Source organism: Pseudophryne corroboree, chromosome 5 (assembly GCF_028390025.1).
Source record: "Pseudophryne corroboree isolate aPseCor3 chromosome 5, aPseCor3.hap2, whole genome shotgun sequence".
NCBI classification, from domain to species: domain Eukaryota; kingdom Metazoa; phylum Chordata; class Amphibia; order Anura; family Myobatrachidae; genus Pseudophryne; species Pseudophryne corroboree.
The window spans coordinates 87591140-87618976 of record NC_086448.1 but is presented as its reverse complement, the minus strand read 5'-3'; the positions used below and the strand labels follow the sequence as shown (position 1 = coordinate 87618976).

The following is a 27837-nucleotide window of genomic DNA, read 5'->3' as shown; positions in this document are numbered from 1 at the left end:
TGTCTAGCTATACAAACCTTCAATGGAGTCATCAAACAGCCGGCCCCACTGTGCATAAAATATTGATCCTCCTCCGGCCCAGGGGAAGCACACTAAGCGGGTGATGGCATTTGGCCGCTTGTAAAGACAGTTTAGAAGTTTGTCCATCTTGGAAAAAAAAGAAAACATTACACAGAAATCACTAGATATTTCCATAATGATCAAGGGAGGGGGGGGGGGGGGGGTGAGGGGGGAACAGTATGTCAAAAGGTAAGGAATTACCATAACAGGGACATTAGGGAGATTACTCCCAATCAGTCTATCTCATCTTTTTAAATTTTTCTTAATTTGGGTTTAAGTTATTTTGCACCTTATTTTTTTTTTTTTTTGCATTTGGCAGTAACAGTAGACATTAGCGGCCAAATGGGAGAATAAATTGAAGGGATTTTTTTCGCTCGTATGCCTTACGTACTAAATACAGTACAATCTAGCTAAATATAGCAACTGAACATGATTACACATCACCTGTGTATTACAGTATACCTATACATACGGCACAGGAAGCCATTTTCAGCCTATACTTTCACAAGAAAGTAAGAACATCAGTGATGTATATAGTGGATTGCTCCCCATTAACGTCACTTGTTCCTGCTCCTCACTAATGTCACTTGTGAATTGATAGGTTACACTGTCATGAATATTGGTTGAGATAAATAAATGTAGAAAAAAAAAGTGATTGCCACCTCTGTGTATATTATAGCTGTACTGCTAATACCACTTCCAGATGTCCACAGCTGATTGGACGGTGTGAGCCGCTGTACGAGCCACCACGGGCCTGCATGCAATGGTGGCAATACTGAACGGAAAAAAACATTTCAATTGAACTGGGAACATCGATGGTTGCCACCGGTGTCAGTCCGTATTGTGGTCACTGAAGTCCATGGTGACTTCTAACATCCTTATCATTAACAATGCATTATACCATACACTGGGGTCAATTTAATTAGCCGCAAATTACTCTGCTATACCAGGGTGAAATGGGGGCCAGATGAGGTGCCTTTGGCACTTATTCTCGTACATGCCTAAATGAAAACAGGTATACCTGATGAACTATATACTACATACTATACACATGAGTAATGGCAAACAGGTAACACAGGGGTCAGTTAGGATCTTTGTACACAGCACAATAGGATGATTTCCCTGTAATACTTCTAATAATAATAATAATAATAATAATAATAATAACCTCTGCTGCTGCTGGCCAGTTGCACCTTGCTCTACTCCAGGAACCGGGCACTGACATTGAGTGCCTGTGTGTTAGGCTGGCAGCAGTGTGGGCAAGAGAAGCGTCACCCGCTGCCCATACAGCTCCTCCGGACCATAACTAAGATTAGGACCTGATCCCGGGCCGCACACTCAGGGGCACACGGTAACGCTGGCCATGCTGCAAATACAACCTGTGCTAGACGTTTTGCCCGTATCAAAAATGGCGGCATGAACAAGCTTCTGTTAGTGTTTGCGGTAACGCAAAGTCCACTGGTGACCTATCATAGCAAAGGGACACGCCCAGGGGGAGGACCTTTCATTTCACAGGACTTTGCAGTTTTGACCCCTCACAACATTCGCTGTTGGTTAAATTTGTCCTAATGGGCCTGCCGTTGGCTCAGGCTGTGATCGTAGTAAATAGATTGTCTAGGGCAGAGGTGACAGTTGGCGCTGCAGCTGCAGGAGGAGAAGGAGCAGCGCAGAGACAGGTAACCTGCAAGGGGGCTGCAGGGGCAGCAATTCCTCAGTGTGGGGCAGAATTACTGAGTGCAGTATTCCCAGCACTGCACACTTACTGTCTGATATAGATATGGATCACGTGTGCTGTGTGCAGTATTTGCAGGTTGTGTATACTCTCAGAGTATTAGGAAAATCAGGTGCTACAACCTCTCTATATCAGGGCTCGGGAACTTTCTAGATGCCATAAAAGTTTAGGAGTCAGACTATCACCCGCAACCAAAATATGTAAAATCTTGCATAGCACATCACACATTCCCCTTAAGTGCTCTTCAGGCTTCCCCACATGCTATCAGACCCCGATATATGCTCGTCTTTGGTCCCCAGTTCATAGATGCCACCAATTCACTGTATGCCACACCTCAGTGCCTCCAATACATAATATCCCACACCACGGTCCTCCCAATACATGGTATGCCACACAGCAGTCCTTCCAATACATAGTATGCCACACTGCAGTGCTCCCAATACATAGTATGTCGCACCACAGTGCCCCCATTATATAGTGTGACACACCCCAGTACCCCCAATACATGTTATGCCACACCCCAGTGCATCCAGTACATAGTATGCCACAGTGCCTCCAATACATAGCATGCCACACTACTGCGTCCCCAATGCATTGTGCACCATAACATGGCACCCCCAATACATTGTGTGCCACGATGCAACACCCCCACATACGTAGTGGGCCACAATGCGCCACCTCCAATACATAGTGCGTAATGCTGTGACACCTCAATATGCAGTGTGCCACCACGGTGCCCACAATACAGAGTATACCATACCACTATGCATCCAATACATAGTATGCCACACAAGCGCAACAAAACTCCTTGCGGGCTCGCTGCTGTCGCCACAAGTTCTAGTCCCTCTCTATGAGTGTAGTGGACACCCACAGATGGGAGTATTCCCTGGTAGTCGGCATGCCGGTCACATACCTACATCCCCATGGAACAAGGCTGCTGTCCCTACATCTCCTGCTTAGGCTGGGATCGGAGAAACCAGCAGAATGACCTGGCTGGGTCTCATTGGGATCGATTCAATTCAGTGCGCTGTTAATAGCGCCAGGAAGGAGGTCCCAGCGCAATTCAATTCAGCGCACTTTTAAGTCCGACTACAGGATTTCTACTTGCAACCCTCCTAAGGTGCAAACAGAAATCCAACAAAACTAGTGGCGCGATGCTGTTTTGTGCCTTAGCGCAAACAGCATTGCGGCGGGACACTTAAGTCGGAGAATACCCGTTCTCGTGACTAAACACCCCATTTAAGGCATGAGTACCGGCATTCTCCGACATAGCACGGTGAATTGAATAGCTGCATGACCTCCTTCCCCGTGCTATTCACATCGTGGTGAATTGAATCAACCCCATTGACTCTTCATAGGTAGGTAAGTCCCTGACTTTCTTGTAGCTGGGCAGATGCAGGAACACTGGGGACCAGATGATGTGGAGCACTTCCTGGTGAATGTGTCTGACATCTTCTATCAAAGACTTCTAGGAGCAGGTCTCATTTAGCAGCCCTTTCCTGCCCTGCCCCTCTGTTTCTGGCAAATGTACCTTCGTGCTCTGCAGTAAGGGCCCCTGCGGTATGAACAGCCTAGAGAACTTCCTAACAAACCAGGCCACCCTGTCCAGCAAGAGTAGAAGGGCAGCCAGCAGCAGTTTGTCTGAGTGACTCCGCAGCTCTCCTCCCCACACAGCAGATCTTCAGGGCTCCAACCTGCCTGTTACTCCCCGCTGCTGTGATCATCAAGGACCCTTCCAGGTAGTCCAGCACCGTCCTCACCGCTCCGGGACCTGGGAGCTGGTCTGTCCTTATAGTGACAGAATGGAGGATGGAGGTAGCTGGGGACATCCTAATCAAGCGGTGCTAAAGCTGTGAGCAGAGCCAGGGCAAGGATAACACTCTTGCCAGTGCTGTAACTTGTCCTACTCGACCCACACAGAGCACCTCCAATCACAAAACGGGGGTAGACCCTGATGGGTGCATGAATACCGCTGGATGAGCTAGGCATGCAGTGCGGAGTGGTTGCTGCAGAGGGGACGCAATCAATTTGCCGGCTGTCGGGATCCCAGCAGTCAGGATACCCATGTCAGAATCCCGACAGCCGGAATACCGGCTCACAGGGGCTATTCCCTCTCGTGGGCGTCCACAACACCCATAGAGTGGGAATAGATCCTCTGGTGAGCGCAGCGAGCCCGCAAGGTTCCTCGTATCTCTCGCCCCGCTGCTAGCTTTATGGCAGGCGGGATACCGCTTCTGGAATACTGACAGCCTGCATCCCACCTGCCGGGATTTCATATGTATTCCATGCAGAGTTTTGTTTCTAAACAAAACCTCAATCTCTTCACTGACGTGCCTTGGTTACTGCAAATCCGGCTGTCAGGTGTAAAGTCTTATGACGACCTGGTGCCCGGGATTTGACAAGCCTTGCCCTGTAGATATCCTGCTCTCACTCAGTGAGTATAACAGTATAAACAAAAGATGGAGTCGCCGACTGATCCTGATTTCTGTTTATCACCATTCGCCAACATTGCCATCTCCACCTAGCGGTTTGAGACTCCCATCCAAAATGCTTGCGACCAGAAGTATTTTGGAACATTTGCATAACGTAATGAGAAGTCTTAACATATAATGAATTTATGTTTCTCTATCGTCCTAAGTGGATGCTGGGGTTCCTGAAAGGACCATGGGGAATAGCGGCTCCGCAGGAGACAGGGCACAAAAGTAAAGCTTTTACAGGTCAGGTGGTGTGTACTGGCTCCTCCCCCCATGACCCTCCTCCAGACTCCAGTTAGATTTTTGTGCCCGGCCGAGAAGGGTGCAATTCTAGGTGGCTCTCATAAAGAGCTGCTTAGAGAGTTTAGCTTAGGTTTTTTATTTTACAGTGATTCCTGCTGGCAACAGGATCACTGCAACGAGGGACAGAGGGGAGAAGAAGTGAACTCACCTGCGTGCAGGATGGATTGGCTTCTTGGCTACTGGACATGAAGCTCCAGAGGGACGATCACAGGTACAGCCTGGATGGTCACCGGAGCCACGCCGCCGGCCCCCTCACAGATGCTGAAGCAAGAAGAGGTCCAGAATCGGCGGCTGAAGACTCCTGCAGTCTTCTTAAGGTAGCGCACAGCACTGCAGCTGTGCGCCATTTTCCTCTCAGCACACTTCACACGGCAGTCACTGAGGGTGCAGGGCGCTGGGGGGGGGCGCCCTGGGAGGCAAATGAAAACCTTTAAAAAGGCTAAAAATACCTCACATATAGCCCCAGAGGCTATATGGAGATATTTACCCCTGCCTAAATGTACTAAATAGCGGGAGACGAGCCCGCCGAAAAAGGGGCGGGGCCTATCTCCTCAGCACACGGCGCCATTTTCTGTCACAGCTCCGCTGGTCAGGAAGGCTCCCAGGTCTCTCCCCTGCACTGCACTACAGAAACAGGGTATAACAGAGAGGGGGGGCAGAATAAATGGCAATATATTAATATAAAAGCAGCTATAAGGGAGCACTTAATCATAAGGCTATCCCTGTCATATATAGCGCTTTTTGGTGTGTGCTGGCAGACTCTCCCTCTGTCTCCCCAAAGGGCTAGTGGGTCCTGTCTTCGTATAGAGCATTCCCTGTGTGTCTGCTGTGTGTCGGTACGTGTGTGTCGACATGTATGAGGACGTTATTGGTGTGGAGGCGGAGCAATTGCCAAATATGAGGATGTCACCTCCTAGGGGGTCGACACCAGAATGGATGCCTTTATTTGTGGAATTACGGGATAGCGTCAACTCGCTTAAGCAGTCGTTTGCCGACATGAGGCGGCCGGACACTCAATTAGTGTCTGTCCAGGCGCCTAAAACACCGTCAGGGGCTGTAAAACGTCCCTTGCCTCAGTCGGTCGACACAGACCCAGACACAGGCACTGATTCCGGTGGTGAAGGTGACGAATCAACCGTATTTTCCAGTAGGGCCACACGTTATATGATTTTGGCAATAAAGGAGATGTTACATTTAGCTGATACTACAGGTACCACTAAACAGGGTATTATGTGGGGTGTGAAAAAACTACCAGTAGTTTTTACCGAATCAGAAGAATTAAATGACGTGTGTGATGAAGCGTGGGGTGCCCCGATAAAAAACTGCTAATTTCAAAGAAGTTATTGGCTTTATACCCTTTCCCGCCAGAGGTTAGGGAGCGCTGGGAAACACCTCCTAGGGTGGACAAGGCGCTAACACGCTTATCAAAACAAGTGGCGTTACCCTCTCCTGAGACGGACGCACTTAAAGATCCATCAGATAGGAGGATGGAAAATATCCAAAAAGGTATATACACACATGCAGGTGTTATACTACGACCAGCTATTGCGACTGCCTGGATGTGCAGTGCTGGGGTAGTTTGGTCAGAGTCCCTGATCGAAAATATTGATACCCTGGACAGGGACAATATTTTACTGTCGTTAGAACAAATAAAGGATGCATTTCTTTATATGCGTGATGCACAGAGAGATATCTGCACACTGGCATCACGGGTAAGTGCTAGGTCCATTTCGGCCAGAAGAGCTTTATGGACACGACAGTGGACAGGCGATGCGTAGAGGAGTTTATTTGAGGTCGGTCTATCGGATTTGGTGGCCACGGCTACGGCCGGGAAATCCACCTTTCTACCTCAAGTCACTCCCCAACAGAAAAAGGCACCGACCTTTCAACCGCAGCCCTTTCGTTCCTTTAAAAATAAGAGAGCAAAGGGCTATTCATATCTGCCACGAGGCAGAGGACGAGGGAAGAGACAGCAACAGGCAGCTCCTTCCCAGGAACAGAAGCCCTCCCCGGCTTCTACAAAAGCCTCAGCATGACGCTGGGGCTTCGCAAGCGGACTCGGGGGCGGTAGGCGGTCGTCTCAAAAATTACAGCGCGCAGTGGGCTCACTCGCAGGTAAATCCCTGGATCCTGCAGATAATATCTCAGGGGTACAGGTTGAAATTAGAGACAGAGCCACCTCGCCGTTTCCTGAAGTCTGCTTTACCAACGTCCCCCTCAGAAAGGGAGACGGTTTTGGAAGCCATTCACAAGCTGTATTCTCAGCAGGTGATAGTCAAGGTACCTCTTCTACAACAAGGGAAGGGGTATTATTCCACTCTATTTGTGGTACCGAAGCCGGATGGCTCGGTAAGGCCTATTCTAAATCTGAAGTCCTTGAACCTATACATAAAGAAGTTCAAGTTCAAGATGGAGTCACTCAGAGCAGTGATAGCGAACCTGGAAGAAGGGGACTTTATGGTATCCTTGGACATCAAGGATGCGTATCTCCACGTTCCAATTACCCCTCACACCAGGGGTACCTCAGGTTCGTTGTACAAAACTGTCACTATCAGTTTCAGACGCTGCCGTTTGGTTTGTCCACGGCACCTCGGGTCTTTACAAAGGTAATGGCCGAGATAATATTTCTTCTTCGAAGAAAAGGCGTATTAATTATCCCATACTTGGACGATCTCCTAATAAGGGCAAGGTCCAGAGAACAGCTAGAGATGGGTTTAGCACTATCTCAAGAGGTGCTAAAGCAGCACGGATGGATTCTGAATATTCCAAAATCCCAATTAATGCCGACAACTCGTCTGCTGTTCCTGGGGATGATTCTGGACACAGTTCAGAAAAAGGTTTTTCTTCCCGAAGAAAAAGCCAAGGAGTTATCTGACCTGGTCAGGAACCTCCTAAAACCAGGAAAGGTGTCTGTACATCAATGCACAAGAGTCCTGGGAAAAAATGGTAGCTTCTTACGAAGCAATCCCTTTCGGCAGATTCCATGCAAAGGGATCTGTTGGACAAATGGTCAGGGTCGCATCTTCAGATGCACCTGCGGATAACCCTGTCGCCGAGGACAAGGGTATCCCTTCTGTGGTGGTTGCAGGAGGCTCATCTATTGGAGGGCCGCAGATTCGGCATACAGGATTGGATCCTGGTGACCACGGATGCCAGCCTGAGAGGCTGGGGAGCAGTCACACAGGGAAGAAATTTCCAGGGAGTGTGGTCGAGCCTGAAAAAGTCTCTTCACATAAGCATTCTGGAACTAAGAGCAATCTACAATGCTCTAAGCCAGGCGGAACCTCTGCTTCAAGGAAGACCGGTGTTGATCCAGTCAGACAACATCACGGCAGTCGCCCATGTAAACAGACAGGGCGGCACAAGAAGCAGGAGGGCAATGGCAGAAGCTGCCAGGATCCTTCGCTGGGCGGAGAATCACGTGATAGCACTGTCAGCAGTATTCATCCCGGGTGTGGACAACTGGGAAGCAGACTTCCTCAGCAGACACGACCTTCACCCGGGAGAGTGGGGACTTCATCCAGAAGTTTTCCACATGCTATTAAACCGTTGGGTAAAACCAATGGTGGACATGATGGCGTCTCGCCTCAACAAAACACTGGACAGGTATTGCGCCAGGTCAAGAGATCCGCAGGCAATAGCTGTGGACGCGCTGGTAACACCTTGGGTGTACCAGTCGGTATATGTGTTTCCTCCTCTGCCTCTCATACCAAAGGTATTGAGGATTATACGGCAAAGAGGAGTAAGACTAGTGGCTCCGGATTGGCCAAGAAGGACTTGGTACCCGGAACTTCAAGAGATGGTCACGGACGATCCGTGGCCTCTACTTCTGAGAAGGGACCTGCTTCAGCAGGGTCCTTGTCTTTTTCAAGACTTACCGCGGCTGCGTTTGACGGCATGGCGTTGAATGCCAGATCCTAAAAGGAAAAGGCATTCCAGAAGAAGTCATTCCTACCTTGATAAAGGCAAGGAAGGAAGTCACCGCGAAGCATTATCGCCGTATTTGGCGAAAATATGTTGCGTGGTGCGAGCAGCGGAGTGCTCCGATGGAGGAATTTCAACTGGGTCGTTTTCCTACATTTCCTGCAATCAGGATTGTCTATGGGTCTCAAATTGGGATCTATTAAGGTTCAAATTTCGGCCCTATCAATATTCTTCCACAAAGAATTGGCCTCAGTCCCTGAGGTCCAGATTTTTATCAAAGGAGTACTGCATATACAGCCTCCTGTGGTGCCTAAGGTGGCACCGTGGGATCTGAATGTAGTTTTAGATTTCCTCAAATCCAATTGGTTTGAACCACTAAAGAATGTGGATTTGAAATATCTCACATGGAAAGTGACTATGTTACTGGCCCTGGCTTCGGCCGGGAGAGTATCTGAACTGGCGGCTTTGTCTTATAAAAGCCCTTATTTAATTTTCCATTCGACATAGGGCAGAGCTGCGGACGCGTCCGCATTTTCTCCCTAAGGTGGTATCAGCGTTTCACCTGAACCAGCCTATTGTAGTGCCTGCGGCTACAGACGACTTGAAGGACTCCAAGTTGTTGGACGTTGTCAGAGCCTTAAAAATATACATTTAAAGGACGGCTGGAGTCAGAAAATCTGACTCGCTGTTTATACTGTATGCACCCAACAAGTTGGGTGCACCTGCTTCTAAGCAGTCGATTGCTCGTTGGTTTTGTAACAAAATTCAACTTGTACATTCTGTGGCAGGCCTGCCACAGCCTAAATCTGTTAAGGCCCATTCCGCAAGGAAGGTGGGCTCATCTTGGGCGGCTGCCCGAGGGGTCTCGGCATTACAACTCTGCCGAGCAGCTACGTGGTCAGGGGAGAACACGTTTGTAAATTTTTACAAATTTGATACCCTGGCAAAGGAGGACCTGGAGTTCTCTCATTCGGTGCTGCAGAGTCATCCGCACTCTCCCGCCCGTTTGGGAGCTTTGGTATAATCCCCATGGTCCTTTCAGGAACCCCAGCATCCACTTAGGACGATAGAGAAAATAAGAATTTACTTACCGATAATTCTATTTCTCGGAGTCCGTAGTGGATGCTGGGCGCCCATCCCAAGTGCGGATTATCTGCAATACTTGTACATAGTTATTGTTAACTAATTCGGGTTATTGTTTAGGAAGCCATCTTTCAGAGGCTCCTCTGTTATCATACTGTTAACTGGGTTTAGATCACAAGTTGTACGGTGTGATTGGTGTGGCTGGTATGAGTCTTACCCGGGATTCAAAATCCTCCCTTATTGTGTACGCTCGTCCGGGCACAGTACCTAACTGGAGTCTGGAGGAGGGTCATGGGGGGAGGAGCCAGTACACACCACCTGACCTGTAAAAGCTTTACTTTTGTGCCCTGTCTCCTGCGGAGCCGCTATTCCCCATGGTCCTTTCAGGAACCCCAGCATCCACTACGGACTCCGAGAAATAGAATTATCGGTAAGTAAATTCTTATTTTCGTACTCATAGCCTATAGGTAATTTGTTTAATACAATATTATTAAAAATATTTTAACTGCGGCTGTATCTGTATACGAAATGCAGGAAAACACTGTAATGTACCATTACGTAAGCGGATACAGCCGCAGTTGCACACAGAATATAGGCATGCCATGGGGAATAGCGGGCACAAAAAGTAAAAGCTTTAGGATCAGGTGGTGTGCACTGGCTCCTCCTCCTATGACCCTCCTCCAAGCCTCAGTTAGGTTTTTGTGCCCGGCCGAGAAGGGTGCAATCTAGGTGGCTCTCCTAAAGAGCTGCTTAAAGTAAAAGTTTTGTTAGGTTTTTTATTTTCAGTGAGTCCTGCTGGCAACAGGCTCACTGCAACGAGGGACTTAGGGGAGAAGAAGTGAACTCACCTGCGTGCAGGATGGATTGGCTTCTTAGGCTACTGGACACTAGCTCCAGAGGGACGATCACAGGTACAGCCTGGATGGGTCACCGGAGCCGCGCCGCCGACCCCCTTGCAGATGCTGAAGAGAGAAGAGGTCCAGAAATCGGCGGCTGAAGACTTCCCAGTCTTCTTAAGGTAGCGCACAGCACGGCAGCTGTGCGCCATTGCTCTCAGCACACTTCACACCAACGGTCACTGAGGGTGCAGGGCGCTGGGGGGGGGCGCCCTGGGCAGCAATGAAAGTACCTATGCTGGCTAAAAATACATCACATATAGCCTCTGGGGCTATATGGATGTATTTAACCCCTGCCAGGTTGTCAGAAAAACGGGAGAAGAAGCCCGCCGAAAAGGGGGCGGGGCCTATTCTCCTCAGCACACAGCGCCATTTTCCTACACAGCTCCGCTGCTAGGAAGGCTCCCAGGCTCTCCCCTGCACTGCACTACAGAAACAGGGTTAAAACAGAGAGGGGGGGCATTTTGTGTGGCGATATTATAATATATTAAGATGCTATAAGGGAAAACACTTATATAAGGTTGTCCCTGTATAATTATAGCGTTTTGGTGTGTGCTGGCAAACTCTCCCTCTGTCTCCCCAAAGGGCTAGTGGGGTCCTGTCCTCTATCAGAGCATTCCCTGTGTGTGTGCTGTGTGTCGGTACGTGTGTGTCGACATGTATGAGGACGATGTTGGTGAGGAGGCGGAGCAATTGCCTGTAATGGTGATGTCACTCTCTAGGGAGTCGACACCGGAATGGATGGCTTATTTAGGGAATTACGTGATAATGTCAACACTAGAGATGAGCGGGTTCGGTTTCTTTGAATCCGAACCCGCACGAACTTCACTTTTTTTTCCACGGGTCCGAGCGACTCGGATCTTCCCGCCTTGCTCGGTTAACCCGAGCGCGCCCGAACGTCATCATGACGCTGTCGGATTCTCGCGAGGCTCGGATTCTATCGCGAGACTCGGATTCTATATAAGGAGCCGCGCGTCGCCGCCATTTTCACTCGTGCATTGAGATTGATAGGGAGAGGACGTGTCTGGCGTCCTCTCCATTAGAATAGAGATAGATAGATTAGATAGAGAGAGATTGTGCAGAGTCGCAGACAGAGTTAGTTTACCACAGTCAGTGACCAGTGCAGTTGCTAGTTAACTTTTATTTAATATAATATATCCGTTCACTTCTCTCTGCTATATCCGTTCTCTGCCTGAAAAAAAAAACGATACACAGCACAGTCAGTCACACAGTGTGACTCAGTCTGTGTGCACTCAGCTCAGCCCAGTGTGCTGCACAGTCATCAATGTATAAATTAAAAGCTTATAATTAATTGTGGGGGAGACTGGGGAGCACTGCAGGTTGTTAGCAGGAGCCAGGAGTACAATTATATTAATTAACAGTGCACACTTTTGCTGCAGGAGTGGTGACCAGTGCCTGACCACCAGTATAGTATTGTTGTATACTACTAATATCTCTTTAAATATCAACCAGTCTATATTAGCAGCAGACACAGTACAGTGCGGTAGTTCACGGCTGTGGCTACCTCTGTGTCGGCACACGGCAGGCAGTCCGTCCGACCAGAATTGTATTATTTATTATTATATACCTACCACCTAACCGTGGTTTTTTTTTCATTCTTTATACCGTCATAGTGTCATCCTAATTGTTACGAGTATACTACTATCTCTTTATCAACCAGTGTACAGTGCGGTAGTTCACGGCTGTGGCTACCTCTGTGTCGGCACACGGCAGGCAGTCCGTCCGACCAGAATTGTATTATTTATTATTATATACCTACCACCTAACCGTGGTTTTTTTTTCATTCTTTATACCGTCATAGTGTCATCCTAATTGTTACGAGTATACTACTATCTCTTTATCAACCAGTGTACAGTGCGGTAGTTCACGGCTGTGGCTACCTCTGTGTCGGCACACGGCAGGCAGTCCGTCCGACCAGAATTGTATTATTTATTATTATATACCTACCACCTAACCGTGGTTTTTTTTTTCATTCTTTATACCGTCATAGTGTCATCCTAATTGTTACGAGTATACTACTATCTCTTTATCAACCAGTGTACAGTGCGGTAGTTCACGGCTGTGGCTACCTCTGTGTCGGCAGTCGGCAGGCAGTCCGTCCATCCATAATTGTATTATTATTATAATATATACCACCTAACCGTGGTTTTTTTTTCATTCTTTATACCGTCATAGTGTCATACTAGTTGTTACGAGTATACTACTATCTCTTTATCAACCAGTGTACAGTGCGGTAGTTCACGGCTGTGGCTACCTCTGTGTCGGCAGTCGGCAGGCAGTCCGTCCATCCATAATTGTATTATTATTATAATATATACCACCTAACTGTGGTTTTTTTTGCATTCTTTATACCGTCGTCATAGTGTCATACTAGTTGTTACGAGTATACTACTATCTCTTTATCAACCAGTGTACAGTGCGGTAGTTCACGGCTGTGGCTACCTCTGTGTCGGCAGTCGGCAGGCAGTCCGTCCATCCATAATTGTATTATTATTATAATATATACCACCTAACCGTGGTTTTTTTTTCATTCTTTATACCGTCGTCATAGTGTCATACTAGTTGTTACGAGTATACTACTATCTCTTTATCAACCAGTGTACAGTGCGGTAGTTCACGGCTGTGGCTACCTCTGTGTCGGCAGTCGGCAGGCAGTCCGTCCATCCATAATTGTATTATTATTATAATATATACCACCTAACCGTGGTTTTTTTTTCATTCTTTATACCGTCGTCATAGTGTCATACTAGTTGTTACGAGTATACTACTATCTCTTTATCAACCAGTGTACAGTGCGGTAGTTCACGGCTGTGGCTACCTCTGTGTCGGCAGTCGGCAGGCAGTCCGTCCATCCATAATTGTATTATTATTATAATATATACCACCTAACCGTGGTTTTTTTTTCATTCTTTATACCGTCGTCATAGTGTCATACTAGTTGTTACGAGTATACTACTATCTCTTTATCAACCAGTGTACAGTGCGGTAGTTCACGGCTGTGGCTACCTCTGTGTCGGCAGTCGGCAGGCAGTCCGTCCATCCATAATTGTATTATTATTATAATATATACCACCTAACCGTGGTTTTTTTATACCACCTAACCGTGGCAGTCCGTCCATAATTGTATACTAGTATCCAATCCATCCATCTCCATTGTTTACCTGAGGTGCCTTTTAGTTCTGCCTATAAAATATGGAGAACAAAAAAGTTGAGGTTCCAAAATTAGGGAAAGATCAAGATCCACTTCCACCTCGTGCTGAAGCTGCTGCCACTAGTCATGGCCGAGACGATGAAATGCCAGCAACGTCGTCTGCCAAGGCCGATGCCCAATGTCATAGTACAGAGCATGTCAAATCCAAAACACCAAATATCAGAAAAAAAAGGACTCCAAAACCTAAAATAAAATTGTCGGAGGAGAAGCGTAAACTTGCCAATATGCCATTTACCACACGGAGTGGCAAGGAACGGCTGAGGCCCTGGCCTATGTTCATGGCTAGTGGTTCAGCTTCACATGAGGATGGAAGCACTCAGCCTCTCGCTAGAAAACTGAAAAGACTCAAGCTGGCAAAAGCACCGCAAAGAACTGTGCGTTCTTTGAAATCCCAAATCCACAAGGAGAGTCCAATTGTGTCGTTTGCGATGCCTGACCTTCCCAACACTGGACGTGAAGAGCATGCGCCTTCCACTATTTGCATGCCCCCTGCAAGTGCTGGAAGGAGCACCCGCAGTCCAGTTCCTGATAGTCAGATTGAAGATGTCAGTGTTGAAGTACACCAGGATGAGGAGGATATGGGTGTTGCTGGCGCTGGGGAGGAAATTGACCAGGAGGATTCTGATGGTGAGGTGGTTTGTTTAAGTCAGGCACCCGGGGAGACACCTGTTGTCCGTGGGAGGAATATGGCCGTTGACATGCCAGGTGAAAATACCAAAAAAATCAGCTCTTCGGTGTGGAGGTATTTCACCAGAAATGCGGACAACAGGTGTCAAGCCGTGTGTTCCCTTTGTCAAGCTGTAATAAGTAGGGGTAAGGACGTTAACCACCTCGGAACATCCTCCCTTATACGTCACCTGCAGCGCATTCATAATAAGTCAGTGACAAGTTCAAAAACTTTGGGTGACAGCGGAAGCAGTCCACTGACCAGTAAATCCCTTCCTCTTGTAACCAAGCTCACGCAAACCACCCCACCAACTCCCTCAGTGTCAATTTCCTCCTTCCCCAGGAATGCCAATAGTCCTGCAGGCCATGTCACTGGCAAGTCTGACGAGTCCTCTCCTGCCTGGGATTCCTCCGATGCATCCTTGCGTGTAACGCCTACTGCTGCTGGCGCTGCTGTTGTTGCCGCTGGGAGTCGATGGTCATCCCAGAGGGGAAGTCGTAAGCCCACTTGTACTACTTCCAGTAAGCAATTGACTGTTCAACAGTCCTTTGCGAGGAAGATGAAATATCACAGCAGTCATCCTACTGCAAAGCGGATAACTGAGTCCTTGACAACTATGTTGGTGTTAGACGTGCGTCCGGTATCCGCCGTTAGTTCACAGGGAACTAGACAATTTATTGAGGCAGTGTGCCCCCGTTACCAAATACCATCTAGGTTCCACTTCTCTAGGCAGGCGATACCGAGAATGTACACGGACGTCAGAAAAAGACTCACCAGTGTCCTAAAAAATGCAGTTGTACCCAATGTCCACTTAACCACGGACATGTGGACAAGTGGAGCAGGGCAGGGTCAGGACTATATGACTGTGACAGCCCACTGGGTAGATGTATGGACTCCCGCCGCAAGAACAGCAGCGGCGGCACCAGTAGCAGCATCTCGCAAACGCCAACTCTTTCCTAGGCAGGCTACGCTTTGTATCACCGCTTTCCAGAATACGCACACAGCTGAAAACCTCTTACGGCAACTGAGGAAGATCATCGCGGAATGGCTTACCCCAATTGGACTCTCCTGTGGATTTGTGGCATCGGACAACGCCAGCAATATTGTGTGTGCATTAAATATGGGCAAATTCCAGCACGTCCCATGTTTTGCACATACCTTGAATTTGGTGGTGCAGAATTTTTTAAAAAACGACAGGGGCGTGCAAGAGATGCTGTCGGTGGCCAGAAAAATTGCGGGACACTTTCGGCGTACAGGCACCACGTACAGAAGACTGGAGCACCACCAAAAACTACTGAACCTGCCCTGCCATCATCTGAAGCAAGAAGTGGTAACGAGGTGGAATTCAACCCTCTATATGCTTCAGAGGTTGGAGGAGCAGCAAAAGGCCATTCAAGCCTATACAATTGAGCACGATATAGGAGATGGAATGCACCTGTCTCAAGTGCAGTGGAGAATGATTTCAACGTTGTGCAAGGTTCTGATGCCCTTTGAACTTGCCACACGTGAAGTCAGTTCAGACACTGCCAGCCTGAGTCAGGTCATTCCCCTCATCAGGCTTTTGCAGAAGAAGCTGGAGGCATTGAAGAAGGAGCTAACACGGAGCGATTCCGCTAGGCATGTGGGACTTGTGGATGCAGCCCTTAATTCGCTTAACAAGGATTCACGGGTGGTCAATCTGTTGAAATCAGAGCACTACATTTTGGCCACCGTGCTCGATCCTAGATTTAAAGCCTACCTTGGATCTCTCTTTCCGGCAGACACAGGTCTGCTGGGGTTGAAAGACCTGCTGGTGACAAAATTGTCAAGTCAAGCGGAACGCGACCTGTCAACATCTCCTCCTTCACATTCTCCCGCAACTGGGGGTGCGAGGAAAAGGCTCAGAATTCCGAGCCCACCCGCTGGCGGTGATGCAGGGCAGTCTGGAGCGACTGCTGATGCTGACATCTGGTCCGGACTGAAGGACCTGACAACGATTACGGACATGTCGTCTACTGTCACTGCATATGATTCTCTCAACATTGATAGAATGGTGGAGGATTATATGAGTGACCGCATCCAAGTAGGCACGTCACACAGTCCGTACTTATACTGGCAGGAAAAAGAGGCAATTTGGAGGCCCTTGCACAAACTGGCTTTATTCTACCTAAGTTGCCCTCCCACAAGTGTGTACTCCGAAAGAGTGTTTAGTGCCGCCGCTCACCTTGTCAGCAATCGGCGTACGAGGTTACATCCAGAAAATGTGGAGAAGATGATGTTCATTAAAATGAATTATAATCAATTCCTCCGCGGAGACATTGACCAGCAGCAATTGCCTCCACAAAGTACACAGGGAGCTGAGATGGTGGATTCCAGTGGGGACGAATTGATAATCTGTGAGGAGGGGGATGTACACGGTGATATATCGGAGGGTGAAGATGAGGTGGACATCTTGCCTCTGTAGAGCCAGTTTGTGCAAGGAGAGATTAATTGCTTCTTTTTTGGGGGGGGTCCAAACCAACCCGTCATATCAGTCACAGTCGTGTGGCAGACCCTGTCACTGAAATGATGGGTTGGTTAAAGTGTGCATGTCCTGTTTTGTTTATACAACATAAGGGTGGGTGGGAGGGCCCAAGGATAATTCCATCTTGCACCTCTTTTTTCTTTTCTTTTTCTTTGCATCATGTGCTGATTGGGGAGGGTTTTTTGGAAGGGACATCCTGCGTGACACTGCAGTGCCACTCCTAGATGGGCCCGGTGTTTGTGTCGGCCACTAGGGTCGCTAATCTTACTCACACAGTCAGCTACCTCATTGCGCCTCTTTTTTTCTTTGCGTCATGTGCTGTTTGGGGAGGGTTTTTTGGAAGGGCCATCCTGCGTGACACTGCAGTGCCACTCCTAGATGGGCCCGGTGTTTGTGTCGGCCACTAGGGTCGCTTATCTTACTCACACAGCGACCTCGGTGCAAATTTTAGGACTAAAAATAATATTGTGAGGTGTGATGTGTTCAGAATAGGCTGAAAATGAGTGTAAATTATGTTTTTTGAGGTTAATAATACTTTGGGATCAAAATTACCCCCAAATTCTATGATTTAAGCTGTTTTTTAGGGTTTTTTTAAAAAAAACACCCGAATCCAAAACACACCCGAATCCGACAAAAAAAATTCGGTGAGGTTTTGCCAAAACGCGGTCGAACCCAAAACACGGCCGCGGAACCGAACCCAAAACCAAAACACAAAACCCGAAAAATTTCCGGCGCTCATCTCTAGTCAACACGCTGCAAGGTCGGTTGACGACATGAGACGGCCGGCAAACCAATTAGTACCTGTCCAGGCGTCTCAAACACCGTCAGGGGCTTTAAAACGCCCATTACCTCAGTCGGTCGACACAGACACGGACACTGACTCCAGTGTCGACGGTGAAGAAACAAACGTATTTTCCATTAGGGCCACACGTTACATGTTAAGGGCAATGAAGGAGGTGTTACATATTTCTGATACTACAAGTACCACAAAAAAGGGTATTATGTGGGGTGTGAAAAAACTACCTGTAGTTTTTCCTGAATCGGATAAATTAAATGAAGTGTGTGATGATGCGTGGGTTTCCCACGATAGAAAATTATTGGTGTTATACCCTTTCCCGCCAGCAGTTAGGGCGCGTTGGGAAACACCCCCTAGGGTGGATAAGGCGCTCACACGCTTATCAAAACAAGTGGCGTTACCGTCTCCAGATACGGCCGCCCTCAAGGAGCCAGCTGATAGGAGGCTGGAAAATATCCTAAAAAGTATATACACACATACTGGTGTTATACTGCGACCAGCGATCGCCTCAGCCTGGATGTGCAGCGCTGGGGTGGCTTGGTCGGATTCCCTGACTGAAAATATTGATACCCTTGACAGGGACAGTATTTTATTGACTATAGAGCATTTAAAAGATGCATTTCTATATATGCGAGATGCACAGAGGGATATTTGCACCCTGGCATCAAGAGTAAGTGCGATGTCCATGTCTGCCAGAAGATGTTTATGGACACGACAGTGGTCAGGTGATGCAGATTCCAAACGGCACATGGAAGTATTGCCGTATAAAGGGGAGGAGTTATTTGGGGTCGGTCCATCGGACCTGGTGGCCACGGCAACAGCTGGAAAATCCACCTTTTTTACCCCAAGTCACATCTCAGCAGAAAAAGACACCGTCTTTTCAGCCTCAGTCCTTTCGTCCTCATAAGGGCAAGCGGGCAAAAGGCCAGTCATATCTGCCCAGGGGTAGAGGAAAGGGAAGAAGACTGCAGCAGGCAGCTCCTTCCCAGGAACAGAAGCCCTCCACCGCTTCTGCCAAGTCCTCAGCATGACGCTGGGGCCGTACAAGCGGACTCAGGTGCGGTGGGGGGTCGTCTCAAGAGTTTCAGCGCGCAGTGGGCTCACTCGCAAGTGGACCCCTGGATCCTACAAGTAGTATCCCAGGGGTACAGATTGGAATTCGAGACGTCTCCCCCTCGCAGGTTCCTGAAGTCTGCTTTACCAACGTCTCCCTCCGACAGGGAGGCAGTATTGGAAACAATTCACAAGCTGTATTCCCAGCAGGTGATAATCAAAATACCCCTCCTACTGAAGCCAGACGGCTCGGTGAGACCTATTCTAAATCTGAAATCTTTGAACACTTACATACAAAGGTTCAAATCAAGATGGAGTCACTCAGAGCAGTGATAGCGAACCAGGAAGAAGGGGACTATATGGTGTCCCTGGACATCAAGGATGCTTACCTCCATGTCCCAATTTGCCCTTCTCACCAAGGGTACCTCAGGTTCGTGGTACAGAACTGTCACTATCAGTTTCAGACGCTGCCGTTTGGATTGTCCACGGCACCCCGGGTCTTTACCAAGGTAATGGCCGAAATGATGATTCTTCTTCAAAGAAAAGGCGTCTTAATTATCCCTTACTTGGACGATCTCCTGATAAGGGCAAGGTCCAGAGAACAGTTGGAGGTCGGAGTAGCACTATCTCAAGTAGTTCTACGACAGCACGGGTGGATTCTAAATATTCCAAAATCGCAGCTGATTCCGACGACACGTCTGCTGTTCCTAGGGATGATTCTGGACACAGTCCAGAAAAAGGTGTTTCTCCCGGAGGAGAAAGCCAGGGAGTTATCCGAGCTAGTTAGGAACCTCCTAGAACCAGGCCAAGTGTCAGTGCATCAATGCACAAGAGTCCTGGGAAAAATGGTGGCTTCTTACGAAGCGATTCCATTCGGCAGATTTCACGCAAGAATTTTTCAGTGGGATCTGCTGGACGAATGGTCCGGATCGCATCTTCAGATGCATCAGCGGATAATCCTGTCTCCAAGGACAAGGGTGTCTCTTCTGTGGTGGCTGCAGAGTGCTCATCTACTAGAGGGCAGCAGATTCGGCATTCAGGACTGGGTCCTGGTGACCACGGATGCCAGCCTGAGAGGCTGGGGAGCAGTCACACAGGGAAGAAATTTCCAAGGAGTGCGGTCAAGTCTGGAGACTTCTCTCCACATAAATATACTGGAGCTAAGGGCAATTTACAATGCTCTGAGCCTAGGAAGACCTCTGCTTCAAAACAACCGGTGCTGATCCAGTCGGACAACATCACGGCAGTCGCCCACGTAAACAGACAGGGCGGCACAAGAAGCAGGAGGGCAATGGCAGCAAGGATTCTTCGCTGGGCGAAAAATCATGTGATAACACTGTCAGCGGTGTTCATTCCGGGAGTGGACAACTGGGAAGCAGACTTCCTCAGCAGGCACGACCTCCACCCGGGAGAGTGGGGACTTCATCTGGAAGTCTTCCACATGATTGTGAACCGTTGGGAAAGACCAAAGGTGGACATGATGGCGTCCCGTCTGAACAAAAAACTGGACAGGTATTGCGCCAGGTCAAGAGACCCTCAGGCAATAGCAGGGACGCTCTGGTAACACCGTGGGTGTACCAGTCGGTGTATGTGTTCCCTCCTCTGCCTCTCATACCCAAGGTACTGAGAATTATAAGACGGAGAGGAGTAAGAACTATACTCGTGGCTCCGGATTGGCCAAGAAGGACTTGGTACCCGGAACTTCAAGAGATACTAAGAAGGGACTTGCTTCAGCAAGGATCATGTCTGTTCCAAGTCTTACCGCGGCTGCGTTTGACGGCATGGCGGTTGAACGCAGGATCCTAAGGGAAAAAGGCATTCCGGAAGAGGTCATCCCTACCCTGGTCAGAGCCAGGAAGGAGGTGACCGCACAACATTATCACCACATTTGGCGAAAATATGTTGCATGGTGTGAGGCCAGGAAGGCCCCCACGGAGGAATTTCAACTCGGTCGATTCCTGCATTTCCTGCAAACAGGAGTGTCTATGGGCCTCAAATTGGGGTCCATTAAGGTTCAAATTTCGGCCCTGTCGATTTTCTTCCAGAAAGAATTGGCTTCAGTTCCTGAAGTCCAGAAGTTTGTCAAGGGAGTACTGCATATACAACCCCCTTTTGTGCCTCCAGTGGCACTGTGGGATCTCAACGTAGTTCTGGGATTCCTCAAATCACATTGGTTTAAACCGCTCAAATCTGTGGATTTGAAATATCTCACATGGAAAGTGACCATGCTGTTGGCCCTGGCCTCGGCCAGGCGAGTGTCAGAATTGGCGGCTTTGTCTCACAAAAGCCCATATCTGATTGTCCATTCGGACAGGGCAGAGCTGCGGACTCGTCCCCAGTTTCTCCCTAAGGTGGTGTCAGCGTTTCACCTGAACCAGCTTATTGTGGTACCTGCGGCTACTAGGGACTTGGAGGACTCCAAGTTGCTAGATGTTGTCAGGGCCCTGAAAATATGTTTCCAGGACGGCTGGAGTCAGGAAAACTGACTTGCTGTTATCCTGTATGCACCCAACAAACTGGGTGCTCTTGCTTCTAAGCAGACGATTGCTAGTTGGATGTGTAGTACAATTCAGCTTGCACATTCTGTGGCAGGCCTGCCACAGCCAAAATATGTAAATGCCCATTCCACAAGGAAGGTGGGCTCATCTTGGGCGGCTGCCCGAGGGGTCTCGGCTTTACAACTTTGCCGAGCTGCTACTTGGTCAGGGGCAAACACGTTTGCAAAATTCTACAAATTTGATACCCTGGCTGAGGAGGACCTGGAGTTCTCTCATTCGGTGCTGCAGAGTCATCCGCACTCTCCCGCCCGTTTGGGAGCTTTGGTATAATCCCCATGGTCCTTACGGAGTCCCCAGCATCCACTTAGGACGTCAGAGAAAATAAGAATTTACTTACCGATAATTCTATTTCTCGTAGTCCGTAGTGGATGCTGGGCGCCCATCCCAAGTGCGGATTGTCTGCAATACTTGTACATAGTTATTGTTACAAAAATCGGGTTATTATTGTTGTGAGCCATCTTTTCAGAGGCTCCGCTGTTATCATGCTGTTAACTGGGTTCAGATCACAGGTTGTACAGTGTGATTGGTGTGGCTGGTATGAGTCTTACCCGGGATTCAAAATCCTTCCTTATTGTGTACGCTCGTCCGGGCACAGTATCCTAACTGAGGCTTGGAGGAGGGTCATAGGGGGAGGAGCCAGTGCACACCACCTGATCCTAAAGCTTTATTTTTGTGCCCTGTCTCCTGCGGAGCCGCTATTCCCCATGGTCCTTACGGAGTCCCCAGCATCCACTACGGACTACGAGAAATAGAATTATCGGTAAGTAAATTCTTATTTTCTCTATCGTCCTAGTGGATGCTGGGGTTCCTGAAAGGACCATGGGGAATAGCGGCTCCGCAGGAGACCGGGCACAAAAAAGTAAAGCTTTAGGATCAGGTGGTGTGCACTGGCTCCTCCCCCTATGACCCTCCTCCAAGCCAGTTAGATTTTTGTGCCCGGCCGAGAAGGGTGCAATCTAGGTGGCTCTCCTAAAGAGCTGCTTAGGAAAGTTTAGCTTAGGTTTTTTATTTTACAGTGAGTCCTGCTGGCAACAGGATCACTGCAACGAGGGACTTAGGGGAGAAGAAGTGAACTCACCTGCGTGCAGGATGGATTGGCTTCTTGGCTACTGGACATCAGCTCCAGAGGGACGATCACAGGTACAGCCTGGATGGTCACCGGAGCCTTGCCGCCGGCCCCCTTGCAGATGCTGAAGTAAGAAGAGGTCCAGAATCGGCGGCAGAAGACTCCTCAGTCTTCTAAAGGTAGCGCACAGCACTGCAGCTGTGCGCCATTTTCCTCTCAGCACACTTCACACGGCAGTCACTGAGGGTGCAGGGCGCTGGGAGGGGGGCGCCCTGGGAGGCAAATGAATACCTATTTTGGCTAAAAATACCTCACATATAGCCTCCGGAGGCTATATGGAGATATTTAACCCCTGCCAGAATCCGTTAAGAGCGGGAGACGAGGCCGCCGAAAAAGGGGCGGGGCCTATCTCCTCAGCACACAGCGCCATTTTCCCTCACAGAAAGGCTGGAGGGAAGGCTCCCAGGCTCTCCCCTGCACTGCACTACAGAAACAGGGTTAAAACAGAGAGGGGGGGCACTAATTTGGCGATATGCTTATATATATATTAAGATGCTATAAGGGAAAACACTTATATAAGGTTGTCCCTATATAATTATAGCGTTTTTGGTGTGTGCTGGCAAACTCTCCCTCTGTCTCTCCAAAGGGCTAGTGGGTCCTGTCCTCTATCAGAGCATTCCCTGTGTGTGTGCTGTGTGTCGGTACGTGTGTGTCGACAGGTAGGAGGACGATGTTGGTGAGGAGGCGGAGCAATTGCCTGTAATGGTGATGTCACTCTCTAGGGAGTCGACACCGGAATGGATGGCTTATTTAGGAAATTACGTGATAATGTCAACACGCTGCAAGGTCGGTTGACGACATGAGACGGCCGACAACAATTAGTACGGTCCAGACGTCTCAAAAACACCGTCAAGGGTTTTAAAACGCCCGTTTACTTTAGTCGGTCGACACAGACACAGACAGGGACACTGAATCCAGTGTCGACGGTGAATAAACAAACGTATTCCTTATTAGGGCCACACGTTAAAGGCAATGAAGGAGGTGTTACGTATTTCTGATACTACAAGTACCACAAAAGAGGGTATTATGTGGGATGTGAAAAAACTACCATAGTTTTTCCTGAATCAGATAAATTAAATAAAGTGTGTGATGATGCGTGGGTTCCCCCCGATAGAAAATTATGGGCGGTATACCCTTTCCCGCCAGAAGTTAGGGCGCGTTGGGAAACACCCCTTAAGGTGGATAAGGCGCTCACACGCTTATCAAAACAAGTGGCGGTACCGTCTATAGATAGGGCCGTCCTCAAGGACCAGTGTTACAAACCTGCAGCGGCCGCGGCGGCCGCGCTTGTCCCTACGGGTGGTCTGGTCTGCCCGGCGCCTCGTTCCCCCTGGCGGTCTCCGGATTCAGTGGCGGGTCGGCGCTGCTCCCCGGCGGCTTCCCGGAAGCAGGGACGCCGCCATCGCAAGTGAGGGCAAGCAGGCGGAGCAGGTCTGACGTCACCTGCCTGCTCCGTCAATCAGGCTGGGGCGGGGAGTTTAAAAGCGGATACCAGGCAGAGATCCGGTGCCTGAGTATCTTCGTTTCTCCTTCGGAAGCTGTGATTCCAGAGCTCCCTCGTCCTGTGCCTCCAAGCATCCTGTGCCTCCAAGCATCCCGTGCCTCCAAGCACCTCCGTGCCTCCAAGCATCCTGTGCCTCCAAGCATCCCGTGCCTCCAAGCACCTCCGTGCCTCCAAGCACCTCCGTGCCTCCAAGCACCTCCGTGCCTCCAAGCACCCCGTGCCTCCAAGCACCTCGTGCCTCCAAGCACCTCCGTGCCTCCAAGCACCTCCGTGCCTCCAAGCACCTCCGTGCCTCCAAGCACCTCCGTGCCTCCAAGCACCTCCGTGCCTCCAAGTACCCTCGTGCCTTCAAGCACCTCCGTGCCTCCAAGCACCTCCGTGCCTCCAAGCACCTCCGTGCCTCCAAGCACCTCCGTGCCTCCAAGCACCTCGTGCCTCCAAGCATCTCCGTACCTCCAGGGGCCTCCTAGCACGCCCTGTACTTCCAGCACCTCAGAACCCCAATACCGCGGAGCCTCCGACATCACGGTACCTCTAATATCTCAGTACCCCAGCCTTCAGTATTTCTACGAGTCTTGTCTTACAGGAGACCGTCAAGAACTCCTCTGTGCCTCCCGCCTGCCGACGTAGTCCTGCATGAGGAAGACCTACATCCGGCCATCCCTACTGCGACCCAGTGGCGGTTCCTCTTCCCGGTCATCGGAAGAAGCCCCGAGTCCACAACACTCCCAAACCAGGTCAGTGATAGTATACTCAGGCCCAATGGACTCGGGGATTCGGAACACGGACTCGAGTGCCATCCAGAACCTGGCTTCCCGAGTACAAAGTCAGGAGGCGGCGCAAGGCCAGGTGATGCAGTACCTCCAGCAGTTGTCCGGACGTCTGGATCAGATCCAGGCGTCTCTGGCCTCAGTAATTCCGGCTCCTGCTCCAGTGGTCGCACCAGTTGTCGTTGCCAGTAATGTTCAACCATCGGCTGGTATCACTCCACGTCTTCAGTTGCCTACTCCGTCCCGCTATAATGGGAATCCCAAAAATTGCCGCGGTTTCTTGAACCAATGCGAGGTACATTTCGAGCTACTTGCACACAACTTTCCTACAGACCGGTCCAAGGTAGCATATATCATTTCTTTATTGGAAGGTTCTGCTTTGGATTGGGTGTCTCCACTATGGGAACGGTCCGATCCCATGGTTTCCAACTATACCAACTTCATCTCGTCCTTTCAAAGGATTTTCGACGAACCCGGCAGAATGACCACGGCTTCTTCCGATTTGCTCCATGTTCGGCAAGGCGCCCGTTCCGTGGGCCAGTATGTGGTTCATTTCCAGACCATTGCTTCCGAACTACGCTGGAATAATGACGCCCTGAGAGCTGCCTTCTGGAACGGTCTTTCCGACCGGCTGAAAGATGAGCTGGTTACTAGAGATCTGCCGGATCCATTAGAAGATTTGATTTCTCTGTGCGTCAAGGTGGATCTTCGGATGCAAGAGCGTGGAAGAGAACGTAGCCATTCAGATCGTCCCAGGCTCCGGAATCCTACTCCTAGGCCGGTGGCCTCACCTAGCTCAGATGAGCCCATGCAAATTAACCGCTCCCGACTGTCTCCAGAAGAACGACAGCGTCGTCGTGAGGGTAAACTCTGCCTTTACTGTGGAGCCGCAGATCATTTTCTTAAATCTTGTAAAGTCCGTCCGGGAAACGGGCAGTCCTAGCTTGTTCCGGAGGAGTCAAGCTGGGAGTTGCGACAAAAGCTTCTCCAACTTCGGACTGTTTGCTTCCAGTAACTCTAGTCTCCAACTCAGTCTCCAAGTCTTGTGAAGCCCTATTGGACTCCGGAGCTGCGGGGAACTTCGTTTCTTCCATCTGTGCCCAAAGTTTGGGTTTGAAGTTACGGCCTATCGAGCGGCCAATCTCACTGACGGCTATCAATGGGACTAGAATTGCCAAAGGTCTTATAAGGTGGCGCACGGGGCCAGTTAAGCTGCAGGTCGGGGCTCTACATCAGGAAGATTTGGAACTCTTGGTAATCCCAGAAATGTCCCATGATCTGGTTCTTGGAATACCTTGGCTAAAAAGTCATAATCCCCACATCGACTGGAAGTCGTCACAAATTCTGTCCTGGAGTTCCTTTTGTCACACTAATTGTCTTACTCCTGTCTGTCCGCTCCGTGTCACTTCCAAGACGGATGAAGAGCACATTCCGGAGGCATATCAAGGGTACAAGGACGTGTTTTCGGAACAAGCTGCGGACCTATTACCACCTCACAGGCCTTGGGACTGCTCTATTGACCTTGTCCCAGGGAAGACGCCACCCCGTGGTCGCACATATCCTCTGTCTCTTCCTGAGACCCAAGCCATGTCGGAGTATATTAAGTCCAATCTGCTCAAAGGATTCATTCGCCCCTCTTCCTCCCCTGCTGGTGCAGGCTTCTTTTTTGTGAAGAAAAAAGACGGAGGGTTGAGACCATGCATCGACTACCGCGGCCTAAATGACATTACTATTAAGAATAAGTACCCTTTGCCACTAATCACAGAGTTATTTGATAGGGTTCGTGGGGCCCGCATTTTTTCCAAACTCGACTTGAGAGGAGCTTATAATCTTATACGCATCCGAGAGGGGGATGAATGGAAGACTGCCTTTAATACCCGAGATGGGCATTACGAATACTTGGTGATGCCATTTGGTCTTAGTAATGCTCCCGCGGTTTTCCAGGGATTCGTCAATGAAATCTTTCGTGATATGCTGTATCAGAGCGTTGTGGTATATTTGGACGACATATTGATTTTTTCCAAGAATCTTGTCGAACACAGGTTACAAGTCAAAGAAGTACTACACCGTTTACGAGAGAATCATCTCTACGCCAAGCTCTCCAAGTGTACCTTTGAAGTAACATCTATTCCGTTCCTCGGTTATGTCATCTCGGGGACGGAGCTTCGCATGGATCCGGAAAAGTTATCTGCCATTCGTGACTGGACTCAACCTCTTTCCCTGAAAGCAATACAAAGATTCCTGGGCTTTGCGAACTACTACAGGAAATTCATTAAGGGTTTCTCCACCATTGTTGCGCCCATTACTGCCCTGACGAGGAAGGGTTCCAATCCTAGTCTGTGGTCCCCGGAAGCCATTTTAGCTTTTTCTCGTTTAAAATTAGCCTTCATGACGGCTCCAGTTCTCAAACAACCAGATTTCGATGAACCCTTCTTCTTAGAAGTTGATGCGTCTTCAGTCGGAGTTGGGGCTGTTCTCTCCCAGTATTCCTCTGATAAGAAACTACATCCGTGTGGCTTCCATTCTCGTAAGTTCTCTCCGGCCGAACGGAACTACACTATTGGAGACCAGGAACTCTTGGCAATCAAGTCTGCCTTGGAAGAATGGAGATATCTTCTGGAAGGGGCTAAACACGTGTTTACTATCTACACAGATCACAAGAATTTGCTGTACATCAAATCCGCACAGTGCTTGAATCCTCGCCAGGCAAGATGGGCACTTTTCTTTTCCCGATTCTCGTTCATTATCAAGTACCGGGCCGGGAGTCTCAATATTAAAGCAGATGCACTTTCTCGTTCACAAGTTTCCTCTGACGAGGATGAACCTCCGGAGCGGGGTTTAATTCTGAATCCAGTTTCTGTCTCTGTTGCTTTAACTACTCCAGCTCCTCCTCCTGGAAGAATGTCCGTACCAGCTAGATTCCGCTCAAGGATACTACTGTGGGTCCATAACTCCAAGTTTTCCGGTCATCCCGGCGCTCAGAAGATGTACAAGTTTCTGCAAAGATCTTACTGGTGGAACACCATGAGGAAGGATGTACAAGATTGCGTTAATTCCTGTCCCCAATGTACACAACACAAATCTCCTCGTTTGCCTCCTGCAGGGTTACTTCGTCCTCTGCCTATCCCTGTGAGACCCTGGACTCACATTTCCATG

The 27837-nt window shown here is 49.2% G+C and overlaps 2 protein-coding genes across 4 annotated transcripts in view; one reads left to right on the top strand and one right to left on the bottom strand.

Moving 5' to 3' along the window:
- The window catches only part of OLAH (oleoyl-ACP hydrolase), a 61473-nt gene extending 60160 nt beyond the window's left edge, over positions 1 to 1313 (bottom strand). The window contains exons 1-2 of the mRNA XM_063921451.1: positions 1229 to 1313; positions 18 to 147 (exon numbers count right to left, since the gene is read on the bottom strand). Of these exons, the coding sequence (XP_063777521.1) occupies positions 18 to 147; positions 1229 to 1285 (187 nt within the window). The 5' untranslated portion in view covers positions 1286 to 1313. The remainder of the gene's footprint in view (positions 1 to 17; positions 148 to 1228) is intronic.
- Positions 1314 to 1322: 9 nt separating this feature from the next.
- Positions 1323 to 27837, top strand: part of CROT (carnitine O-octanoyltransferase) — a 164166-nt gene continuing 137651 nt past the window's right edge. Inside the window, exon 1 of one of the 3 annotated variants that reach the window (XM_063921450.1) lies at positions 1323 to 1411. The gene's annotated coding sequence lies outside the window, so the exon portion shown is untranslated. Of the gene's footprint in view, positions 1412 to 1601; positions 1737 to 27837 lie in introns of those variants that run through there. The other 2 variants (XR_010177587.1, XM_063921449.1) reach the window with 2 other exon arrangements.